Source organism: Argiope bruennichi, chromosome 6, assembly GCF_947563725.1.
Source record: "Argiope bruennichi chromosome 6, qqArgBrue1.1, whole genome shotgun sequence".
In the NCBI taxonomy this organism is placed as follows: domain Eukaryota; kingdom Metazoa; phylum Arthropoda; class Arachnida; order Araneae; family Araneidae; genus Argiope; species Argiope bruennichi.
This window is the reverse complement of record NC_079156.1, coordinates 100,487,438-100,500,135: the sequence shown is the minus strand read 5'-3', so window position 1 is coordinate 100,500,135 and position 12,698 is coordinate 100,487,438. Positions and strand designations below refer to the sequence as shown.

General features: G+C 28.5%; 1 protein-coding gene across 1 annotated transcript in view; it reads right to left on the bottom strand.

The window, feature by feature from the left end:
• Positions 1–2,458: 2,458 nt before the first annotated feature.
• Positions 2,459–12,698, bottom strand: part of LOC129972112 (transient receptor potential cation channel subfamily M member 2-like) — a 141,613-nt gene continuing 131,373 nt past the window's right edge. Inside the window, exons 27-31 of the mRNA XM_056086102.1 lie at positions 12,054–12,140; positions 8,311–8,404; positions 5,987–6,088; positions 5,665–5,880; positions 2,459–2,661 (exon numbers count right to left, since the gene is read on the bottom strand). Of these exons, the coding sequence (XP_055942077.1) occupies positions 2,551–2,661; positions 5,665–5,880; positions 5,987–6,088; positions 8,311–8,404; positions 12,054–12,140 (610 nt within the window). The 3' untranslated portion in view covers positions 2,459–2,550. The remainder of the gene's footprint in view (positions 2,662–5,664; positions 5,881–5,986; positions 6,089–8,310; positions 8,405–12,053; positions 12,141–12,698) is intronic.

Below are 12,698 nucleotides of genomic sequence, written 5' to 3'. Positions count from 1 at the left end.
TAAAGTTGATCTCTTGTATGTATAAATCCTATTTGTTTTAAATATTGGAGAATTATTGAATAAGCAATATTGATACGTTAAACGATTGCAAATGTTTTTCTTGTCTTTATTGTTCTAAAAAATGTCATGTTTCACATTTATTTCATTTTTTATAATTACATTTTGCACACTGAAAGTTACACTTTTCTAGATTTAGATTGCAGCTAAAATTGATGTAATCTTTTAATTTGAACTTTCATCAAAGTGATGATAGTACGATGGTAAAAGTTGATTTTTTCATGCATGCTCAAGTTAATAATTAATAGAGGTTAAATTTTACTTTTATTTTTTTTGTGAAATAAATTGTTGAAAATATGCTTTTTTTTACTACGCAGAAAAAATTAGGGGGAAAAAACCCAAACAGATTTAAAAATAGAAAATTAATTTTTATGTTAAAATTATATAATACATATTATATATTATCATGAATTATCAAAAAAGAAAATTGCTTTATTTGTTAAAAACTACTATAAATAAAAAAAAAATAAGGTGCCTTTTAAAAATGATGTAAAATTCATTTTTACGCTGTAATATTTTTGGAAGTTATTGTGGAAAACCATAAATTGTTCGGTTAATTATTTACGAAAAGAAAGGTTTTAAGAAAGGATTATCAAAATTTAATTTTAAATACGAGCTAAAACAGAAAACTGAATGCAGGAAAGGCATCGGGACTGTTTTTTATCCAATCCTTATTAATTATTACGCTATTGAATTTTACGCTACTGGTTTATTGGGCATTATTGATTTTTGTGATAAAATTATTCGAGCAAGATAATTTTATAATATATATTAATGGAAAATTAATTTTTTAATGAATGCAATATCTTCATTCCTATTTACAATCCATTCATAAAGCTTTCTTATTATTGTTATTTTTTGAAAGATAATATATTCTATACTTTGAATCGTAGCGTATGAAAAAGTGTAATAACATCTACTGATTTAAAAAATTAAAATTTTTAATAATTTTTTTGCCTTATATAAAAAATCGCAATATTTAAAGATAAAGAAAACTTGTGCAAATTAAACTGAAGACTATTCCGAATTTGCTGTAAACAAATCCCTGTTTATTAACCCCTTAACTGGTTTATTTTCTTTACTATCTAATATGATGACACCTTCTATTTTGGGAATATTTTCTTATTTTGATTCAAATGGAAATCCATTGAATAATTGACTTATCTATGTATTCGAAGTAATTTTAATATTGACTTATAATCGGTATGAGTGGTTTATTTTTTGCTTACAACTATCAAAATTCGATAAATCGATCCACGTATGGCACTCGGGCAAAACAGTTAAGCGGTTAATAAACAAAGTGAAGAATATACTTGGTACATATATCATATACTTAATAAAATAAGGGAAATGCTACATGGGATAAAAGGAGGATACCTGCATCGTTGATAAAAGTAACATCATATACTTTTAATGAAAGTCAATAGAATGTTTGCGATGTACTATAAAATGCTAAGATTATACATCGCATTTGGTTGGCTGTTTAATCTTTTACTTGTGTCCAATAGAAATACTTAGCTTTTTGTACTGGTAGCTAGTGAAATAGATATAAAGGGAAAAATCATTCATTTCGTAGAGGGAAGAAATAACTCTCATAAAAGAAGCGAGATAAGAATAAGGATTCAAAAAGAAAGGTAGCAAAAAGAAAAAAAAAAAAGATTTACAGTTACCGAATGCAATGTGGCAATGCTTCAGGTTTCTCCTAAATCCTTAAAAACGCATGTGCAACTATTGTAATTTTTTATAAGAACAATTCTTCTGGATATATGCGACTACTTTTTTAAATCAGATAGGCAATTATTTTTCGATATATCGATAAAAAAACTCATTTGTTCAAAATGCATGAAAAATCATACATTTTCATTTCTCTCCTGGCTGATGAATTTGACGATTTAAGAGCGCCATCTATTGTTGAGTTAGAAAAGTGTGATTCGAAATTTGCAGTTCTCTCCAAAAATTCTGACGCTGTTGAAAGACTGGGACGCATGTCGCATTCATAAATTGTGTCGGAACGCATTAAATAAGCATTCTCTCTGTTACTGAAATAAGGAGACCTTTTGCCTTTTGTGAATATGCTCCTTCTATTTTTCTTGAGTTAAGATTTTATAGAGCAAATAAATTTTATGAATGTTTGATAATTTTTTAATCGAATAATAAGTTTATAAATGTATTCATTTTTTGATTACTGTGATTTGTGTGTGCCTCATGTTCAGTTACACATTTTAGAGAATTTTTGAATCTTCCAGCAGGCAATTTAGATGTTCAAAAAGTGCTTCTATTAGCGGAACATAATTAAAATTATTTCACACTATAGTGTAAGATTATTAATGTAAAAATAAGTCTTAACAACCATATTTTATGAATCAAATCATTTTATTTGAATGAACAGCTTAATCAATAACAATGAAGAATTCACCGAATGAAAATGAATAATAATGTGCGTTCCAATGAGTGATCCAACAATATTTCTGTACAAAGAAACCCAATGTTTCTTCACAAAATTGTAGCCTTCATTTTTCGAGCGATATCCTGAAGGAGAACTGCTTGACCTGCGGGCAGCTTGAAGAAGGCGTCTTCAGTTATGAGTCTCCATCCCATAGACGTCTGAATTAAAAATAAATGAATAAAATAAAATAATTTATATTTTAACGGCATAATAATTTTCAAACAAACAAGTTATTTTTAAATTGATTATCAATATATTTCATTTTCTAGAGAGAAAATGAGATATTATTAATGATGTTTAACACAATTTGAAAATAATTATTTATTTCACCATGAACTATAGGGTGTCCTGAAATAGACCGACGGTTTTCAAAAATATATAATAGGAAAACGGTTAAAGTTTAAAAAAAAGGATTCTTGCAGCAAATTAATGCGACAGGGCATAAATTTTTCCTCCCACGATTTTTGGTTTTAAGTCGAAGAATTGTCGACAGATGACGCGGCAAGTCCCTTTTATTGTTATTCCCGAATACAAATCATCAAAATACGCAGCCTCAGAAGAGGGTTACTCTTTCAACTTTAAAAGGGATGTTTTCTGACTGGACGAGCAGTACAAAAGATAAATGAACTGCAGATTCTGAAGGAAAATTTTGTGCTGCGTTTTTTATTTATTATAATATCGAAAAATTTGATGCAGTTTTAAATTATTTTTTTATTTCCATATTTACTGCCTGCATCACCATCTGCCGACAAATTTTTTTAAAATAAAACCAAAAACTTATACCCTGATTTTTTTTTAACCTTAACCATTTTCCTGTTATGAATTTTTTTTAAATCGTCAGTCTATTTTAGGACACTCTGTATTTATTCACTTGTAATGAAGATTTAAACTACTGGATGATTCAAAAGTCTATTAACATTTGAAAATTCAATAATTCACTGAATAATGCAGTTTGGGAGATAAAAATTGACATTTATGCTTGTAATAACAAGAGGTTTTATTGAAGAGCAAAAAATGGCCACCAGATGGCAGTGGGCAGTAAAACGTCAGTGACACCGCATGTAATGAACTGTAGCTAGAGAGAGAATCATATGCACTAGAAATCGCTCCATGTTTACTTTGTCAGAAAAGGTACTGTTAATGAAACTATACGATCGAAATGGGGTAATTTTTAATGCAGATTTACAATCCTTTTGCCATAAGAAAGATAATCGAATGGGTAAAGGTCATGTGACAAATGTAGCTGCGAAGAAAATGATTACAAAGTTCGAAGCCATAGATTCTTTACATGTTCGGCTCTGTAGAGAACATGACGTAGTGAAATGTACGTGAATGATGGACGACATTGTTTAGCATTTGTTATAAAGAACATAGTCTTCATAAAAATCATTTTCTATGTTAATCATTGCATTTGTTACCATATAAAGCGGTATCTGCTGGCCATTTTTTACACTTTGAGGGAGAGAGTTTTAATAAAATCCCATGTCATTTCAAGCATGTGTGTCAATTTTTACCTCTCTACCTACATTATTTCGTAAATTATTGAATTTTCAAATGTTAACGGACTTTTGAATCCCCCAGAATATCTTACACACTCTTTTTTCATTGTAGTTGCTATAAATTATCCAAATTCATGAAACCTTACCAGCCCCTAATGGAGCATGTATCTATTTAAAATTCTTTCATAATACAAAAGCAAACCTATTTCAGTTAGTTGTTTCATGTAGTAAATATATGTAAGCATCCTCAGGATAGATGTATAACTGCTCCCTACTTCCGACTGACATTGACACGAATAACATTAGATGGATTGTCAACACATTTTGGTCAAGATAAAAGAAAAAAAAGCCACCTCTATCTTATTTATATATATGGCATTTAAGCCTAAATGCTCTTATGTTTATAAGATTCGTTTCAGTTTTACTGGCCCATTCTGAAAGTTTGTCAGATATTTTAACTTGACTAATTCACTTGTAAAGTTTAGAAATCATTTTTATTTAATTGATTCACTCTTAAAGTGTGTTACAGCCCTTTCAAATAATCATGTGACTTATGAAAAATAACACATTGATTAGAATAACGTTTGATAGATTGTAAATTCATTTTGAGCTAAACAACGACTTCTAGTTTCAACACATACGAATTCTGCCTAGAGGCACTTGTTAACTATGTGAATCATCTCAGTTTTACTGATCCATTCTTGTCAGATATTTTAGCTTGACTGACTCACTCGTAACGTTTAGTAAGCATTTTAATTTGATTGATTCTCTCTTAAAGTTTGTCACACATATTTCAAATAATCCTGTTACTACTGATGAATAATACACTGATTACAATAATGCTTGATAGATTGACAATTCATTTTGAATGAATGACTTTTAGTTTGAACAAATAACGATTCTGCCTATATGCTCTTGTTTGCTATGTGAATCATTTCAGTTTTAGTGATCTATTCTTAAAGTTTCTATCTGGCTGACACACTCGTAAAATTTAACAAGCATTTTAATTTGATTGATTCGCTCTTAAAGTTTGTCACAATCATTTCAATTGATCCTGTGATTTCTGAAGAATAACACACTGATTAGAATAACGTTTGATGGACTGTCAATGCACTTCGAGTCAAAAACGACTTTTAGAACGTAAGACGAATTTGCCTTACTTACTCTTGTTTGCTATGTAAATCATTTTAGTTTTACTGATCCATTCTTAATATTTTCTGGATGTTTTAGTTTGGCTGACTCGCTCGTAACATTTACCAGACATTTTAATTTGATTGATTCACTCTTAAAGTTGGTCACATCATTTCAAATCATGTTTCATTGTGACTTGCGACAAATGACACATTGATTAGAATAATATTTAGTGAACTGTGAATTCACTTTATGCAAAACAATTACTTCTAGTTTAAACACGTTTCCACCTAGATTTTCTTATATTTATGTGAATTCTTTTAATTTTATCTATGTACTCTTAATGTTATCAGACAATTATTATTTGATTAATACACTCTTAAAATCCGTCAGAACTCTTTCAAGTTGTCTTTCAAAATCATTTAATTTTCTTCAATTTCAAGAAAATTATTCTTGGATTTAAATCATCAATTTCCTAAAGATAATTTTTATTTTATAAACTATAAAACACGTTCGTGAGCACTATTTTACCTGTAATTTTTCAGATACATTCTCGGGCATGTCAAAATGAACGTGCCATAATTCCACTTCTTTCCATGCTTGATCTGTATTGGAGGGATCGTCCATATATCCTTTATGGACAATTTCACACATGGGTTTCAGAATTTCCTCGTTTTCCGAAATGTTTGGAAAACTTTCTGTCGATTCTGACAGTTCAGACTTTGTCACGACGCAGTCACGGAAAAACTGAAAAAAAATTGAGTGATCCATAGTGAAGTTCATTTTTTAAAAAATATTATTAATAAGTCTTTTTTTTTTCAATCCATATAGATAATACTATATAATGACCAACCTTTGTTACAGAATTCGAATCCATCCAAACTGCATTTCCTACGAATTGATTTTTAAACATGGACTGGATGACTTCGTACCTATGTTCACCAGCTACGAATCCCTGTGGGAAAAAAAATCATGGAAAATAATAGTATATATTCTGTATTTCCTCAATATGATTTTTCTGCGAAAACAATTTCCACGTGATATAAAACATAAATTTATTCATCTGTATATGATAATAAGTGTTCATTGCAAGGTTTTTTTTTTTTTTTTTTTTTTTCAAAGTGAAAAATATTTCATTTATGATGTAAACATTACTTCTGCAAATATTTAAATTCTAAAACTTCATCACTGAAAATAAATATTAAATATCTCGAACTTTCCTATACGTTTCGTACAATATCATGAAAATATTCGAAACAATATAATTATTAGGGAAAGTATTAAGTATTACTAGGGAAAATGTTTTAAACCAATGTCGGGCTCGTAAATGTTGGAGATTAAATCAAGCAATTCTGAAATTGCTCCAAATTTATTATATTATTATTTCTTCCAATTATTTTATTATTTCTCTGAATTATTAATTATAATTCTTTGAATTATAAATTATTTAATAATCCCAATTCATTATTATTATTCGAATTATTAATTATTTATTATTTCTAATTTATTGCTATTCTTTCAATTATTAATTATTATTTCCAATTTATTATTATTATTTGAATTATTAATTATTTCCAATTTATTACTATTCTTTCAATTATTAATTATTTCCAATTATTAATTATTTATTATTATTTCTAATTTATTATTATTTTTTGAATTATTAATTATTAATTATTTCCAATTTATTACTATTCTTTCAATTATTAATTATTTATTATTTCCAATTATTAATTATTTATTATTATTTCTAATTTATTATTATTTTTTGAATTATTAATTATTTATTATTTCCAATTTATTACTATTCTTTCAATTATTAATTATTCATTATTATTTCTAATTTATTATTACTTTTTGAGTTATTCATTGTTTATTATTTCCAATTTATTACTATTCTTTCAATTATTAATTATTTATTATTTCCAATATATTATTATTCTTTGACTTAATAATTATTTATTATCATTTTTTGAATTATTAATTATTTATTATTCCCAATTTATTATAATTTCTCGAAATCCTCTTAAATGATACAGCGATAAAAATTATGTGTTACAAAAAAAGCATATATTTAATAAGTCCTTAGAGGATATAACACTCTAGAATCAAGCGGTTCGTGGTTGATGTGCAGTACAATGATGGTATCTGAAAGTTTTAGTGAATACATTTCCAGGATAAAACTATTTACCAATGGAAAATCTTACTATTTGGCCAATGTTTTTCTGTTGAAAAATTTATCAATATATATAATACCCCACCACCGTCTGTAACGCTGTGCAGAGTTAAAAATATCCCAACCCTTTATGTTATTCATTATCAAAAGTATAAATTCCAATTTCCGATTTGATGTCAAGCAATTCAGTTTTTTTTATGTTTAAATTGACGGATTTTATCGGTATATTAATAAATTTAAGCATGAATATAACACAAGGAATTTAAGCATGAATATCACAAACTTCTCATTTTATTTACACTCTTTTGTGCTGAATTTTTGCAAAAGTCACTGAACTGAGCTTTGCAATTTTCATTATATTCTCATTTCAAGGACAATTACAGGTTATTATAAATCGTTTCTTTCAGCATTGTTTAAAAAATTACATTTAGTATTGCATTTTCAACTATTAACCTATTGACCTTTAAATACCCAGCATCTGAATCTTAATAAAATGGCAATTCTCATAGAAGGAGAAAGCACTAATAATTTATACATCGCAGACGATCTTAGGACAATTTTCAGAAAACGATTTATTACGTTTCTGCCGATTTTCGAATAGTAATAGAAGTACGACTTTCTACTTTCGAGCCTTTATAGAAGTAATTCTTTGGGACGACTTTCTACGTTCAATCCGGTTGAAGGGTTAAAGGATATGTTTCACAGCTTTTTTATGGATTAGTTTTCATTTAAATGAGAATGAACATTATAGATGGAGAATAAGAATCTTGCTTATGATGAAATTTTTTAGTACTTACAAAGCGGTACATTTATTGTTTATTTTTAATGTTATTATATATTTACATCTAATGTAAGCATCAAGAAATTCTTTTTATTTCATAAGCACTCTGCTAATGTACACGAGATTTTCTGCGACAACTTTCGTTAATTAATCTGTGATAATGTTAACAGTATAACATCACTCTAAACGAACACATCTAATATTTAAAAGATTTGTATACCCCTGGTATCGACAGCTGAAATCTTCTGTCTGTCCACAAAACCACAAATTCTAAACCTTTTGTCGCTAAAAATGCTTCTCTTGCCTTCTGAAACCTAATAAAGAGAGAAATAAAACATCTACAAGAATTCATGTTGTGGGTGATTTGTTTCATGTTTATAAAGAAGGAAATTTGAATCGATTTTTCATTCATTTTCAAATGAGTTCAGGTTCCGAAATGTTTACATGTTGGTCTATAATAGCAAATAATTTTTACTAATAATAAAAAAGAATGTGTGTGTATGTGTGAGATGGCACTTTACAGGCAAAATCGTTCGACCGAATGTTAACAAATGTAATGCAATTATACTTTGAAGGGTGGGAATGTTATGTTGGAAAGAAAATTAATTAAAAACTGAGCATGAATTCTTCGCAGTACCTTACAAAAATATTATTACAGAAAATAATTTTTAAAACTTTTTTTAAAATTCAAAAAATTACCTTTTTAATAAGGTCGATTTATTTGAGTGTCTTTTTTTCTAATTTCTGTCAATTAATTTTTTTTGCATGATTTTTAACAGTACATTTCATTGTTGCAATGAAATGCAAGCCAATTTTCTTTGTTTCCGCGAATATTTAATGCTGATATTGACATCTCCATCCCCAAAAAATGGCGTTTATAATCTACTCAATTTGCATAGCGGATGAGAAAATGAAGTTAAAAGTCGCGAACTGCGACATGCAATTAGAAGACATTTTACCTGAACAGTTATGTTTTCATTAATACTATGATGTCTTATAATTTGACTTCATGGGAAATCTTATTTACACAATAAATAGAAGTGTAAGACTCTGAAAATAACTAGACTCTAATGTCCATAATAGTTTGATGTTTAAAAATATATTATTGGGGAAATGATGAGCATAAAGTTATATATATAAGAATTAATTGAAAAATATTAGCTGTCAAAGGCAACTGGTATTTTATTATTTTTTAATTTAATTCATGATGTATTTTATTAAGTTTTGTCTCAGTACGAGGAGCATTTTTCTAGTAATTGCTATGAGAAAAATTGGTTTATATATATATATATATATATATATATATATATATATATATATATATATATATATATATATATATATATATATATATATATATATATATATATATATATATATATATTATAATAATAGTGACATGCAAAATTTGAAAATTTATGTTTATTTAAAATTCTACGAATAGTTCTATTGAATATTGCAGGTGCATTTTTAAAGCCAAAAGGTAGGATTTGAAATTCATATAAACCTTCAGTTGTTAAAAATGCCAATTTATGTTTATCTTGTTCATGCAAAGGTATGTGCCAATATCCAGATGCAAGATCCAAAGTTGAAAAAACTTTAGCAGTACTTAATTTATCTAATAAAGTATCTATTCTAGGGAGAGGCTCTGCCTCAGATTTGCAAAGGGAATTAATTTTATGATAATCAATACAAAGACGACTTTTTCTGTTTTCGTCTCTTTTATATGCGAATGTTGCAGGAAAGGAATAATTACTAGTAGATTCTTTTATTAAACCTGTATCTAACAAATATTTAAATTGCTTATTTATTTTAATTTCGTCAGTAGCAAAGGTTCTATAAGCCCTTTGTGAAACTGGTAAATCAGATGTTAAATTTATTCTAGGGGGTTCCATTCTTATTCTACCAACATCATATTTATTTTTTGCAAACACATGAGAAAATTCTGACCACAAGCGATAACACAGGTTCAGATAGTTTGTTTACAATCAGAGGTGGAAACATTTCCTCTGAGGCATTCACTACCCTGATTTTATTATCACCAGTGTTATTATTTTCAACACTATGTAAAGATATATAATTATTATTGGTATGCAAGTTGGTAATAATTTTTCCATTTTGAAATATTTTGTTTTTATCACAATCTATAATTAATTTATATAAACTACAATCTGAAAGTCCTAAAATGATATATGGTAAAGGATTGTCCATAATATATAATTTGATTTTCTTATTTATTTGGCCAATTTTTAAATATATATCACAAATTTGGGTTAATTGGAACGTTCCATGAGCTTCTTTGACTCTAATGGGGTTTACATTCTTTCTTGTCAAGTTAGGTTTTTTCACGATATCTGCAGATATAATTGAAAGAGTGGATCCTGTGTCAATAACAATATTTACATTACTATGAGGGTTATATACATTGTCCAAGTTAGCTAGACTTGGTAAAGTTGAGATATGTATAGGATGTGATGGACACTAGTAATCGTCACTGTACTGGGTCAGGGGCCTCATTAGGAGAATTTTGTCTCATTTCAGGATTTTGAGAACAACGAAGAGGGACTTCTGTGCACGGGGAAGTTCTTGAGCTATTTGTTCATTTTCTTCTTTATCAATTCTATTTTCTAAACTTTGACTCTCAGGGTAAGACACATTTGTTTTATCTGCGTCAGTCATTTTTCAAGATCTTAAAACATTAAAATATATTTTAAATAAAACGCATTATAAATTTATGCATAAAATTTTTAAAATAAGATTTCATAAAAGACTAAAAGTTTAAATATTTTAAATAATACTGTAAAAACATAATTTGCAATAATTCTAAAATTTAAATATAAAATTCAAAAGAAAAGAAAAATACACAATATAAATCTTGATTTGAATCAGAAACACTAATCACTTTTTGAGGAATCACAAAAGGCATTTTTGAGCACTGAACTGATGAACCAAGGCATGTGACGGAAAGTGATTATTATATTGTGATGACAATATAACACTAAAGTGACATCTTTGAAAACAAGATCATTCTGCACAGACCAGGAGCTTCAACTTCTTGAAGACATGATAAGGAGCCCAAACACAAGGGTATGAAGCACCAGAGCAGAAACGTATAAGGAGATCTCAGGTTACGGAAGGCAGTGAAGGAAGACAAGGTAATTCAACGAGAACTGGATTCTGGAGCACGGATGACAGAGGATGTTGCATCGGCTAGAGTGGAACTTCAGCGTCGTGGAACAGCGTGGCTTGACCTGAAGTACTGCAAGGGAAACAGCGTAGCCGGCTGGCCCATAGGAAAGTCATCGGTGCCGTAAGGAGCTGTTGCGTCATTCATTTCGCTTGCCTCTCCAGCAGATTTTAATTTTAATTCTTTTAATTCATTTGACAATTTCGACACAGATAACTATTATGTCGGCTCTTAAATGTAAACATAATTTTTGAAGCAGTATCGTAGCCGAAGACAGGGAAGACGCTTTGAATTTTTAACTTCATTTTATTTCCTCCCGGGAGGCATGATTAATGTACACGCAGAAGCAACGAACACATCAACACAGAATAACACAGAGCAAAAATGAGGAAAAGCCAATGAAAATTTTATCCCTGTGAATATGTACTGTGAGAATTTGGTAAGGATTTCCTACACGTGTCGAATTTAAGTAAGGGAATTATAGGGATCGTTTAAAGGAATTTGTTTAGGTCAGCAATCCCTTCACTCGGAGCGTGGGAACCGCTGATAAAAGAGTTTTTACAGAGCTTTCTTTTGCATAAATTAAATAGAAAAAGTGGAATGGGATCAGGAAATAAGATAATATTTTAGAATGAAGTTAATAAATTGAGAAAAAAAACTTTTCTTTAGTTTTACTGCTTTAAAATAGAAGATATTTTTAAACTTCTTTTATTTTATTATAATACAGTAGAATTGAGTATTGAATTAGATTTCAATTACTCGAATGTATTCCATACCTTGTAATAATCGCATGAACATAGTGATTGGGACCCCATCGTGGTAGAGAACCTCTTCCTCTAAGTCCAGTTCTTCCCATTGGATTCCTGCAATTACATGCGACGTTAATTATATTTATGACAACATTGCATATATTTAATGATAAAGTGTATGATAATGTTTATTTTATGTTTTACTATAAATAAATTACGTCATTCAACATATATGACATAAAACGTTTCAAGGAAAAAATAACATTATCATACTCTATATAGGATAGTTCGTTGGAGTTAGTGTTACCAAATTGTATATAATTGCTTTTGAAAAATAGGTGCTGACTAAGAAAAGATTTTAAAAATTTCAGTATGGTTTTTCACTAAAAATTGTTGGAAATGTTAAATTTTTTCTCCAATATCTTAAAAAGTAATATAATGGAAAATACATTCCTGATAGGTATAAGGTAGAAAGCCGATAAACTCAATAATAAATAAATGATATCCTTATATAGATTCAAATTCTGGCGTTTTTCTAGAACATTAGATTCCCTGTTACGGGAGCTAAAAGATAGAGTCGAGTGATTATCTGTTTGGAGTTTTGATATCCAGTGAATTCTTACCGAACATTTTGTGCTACTGTCTTTGTTAAAAGCGATTTTTCTGCCAACC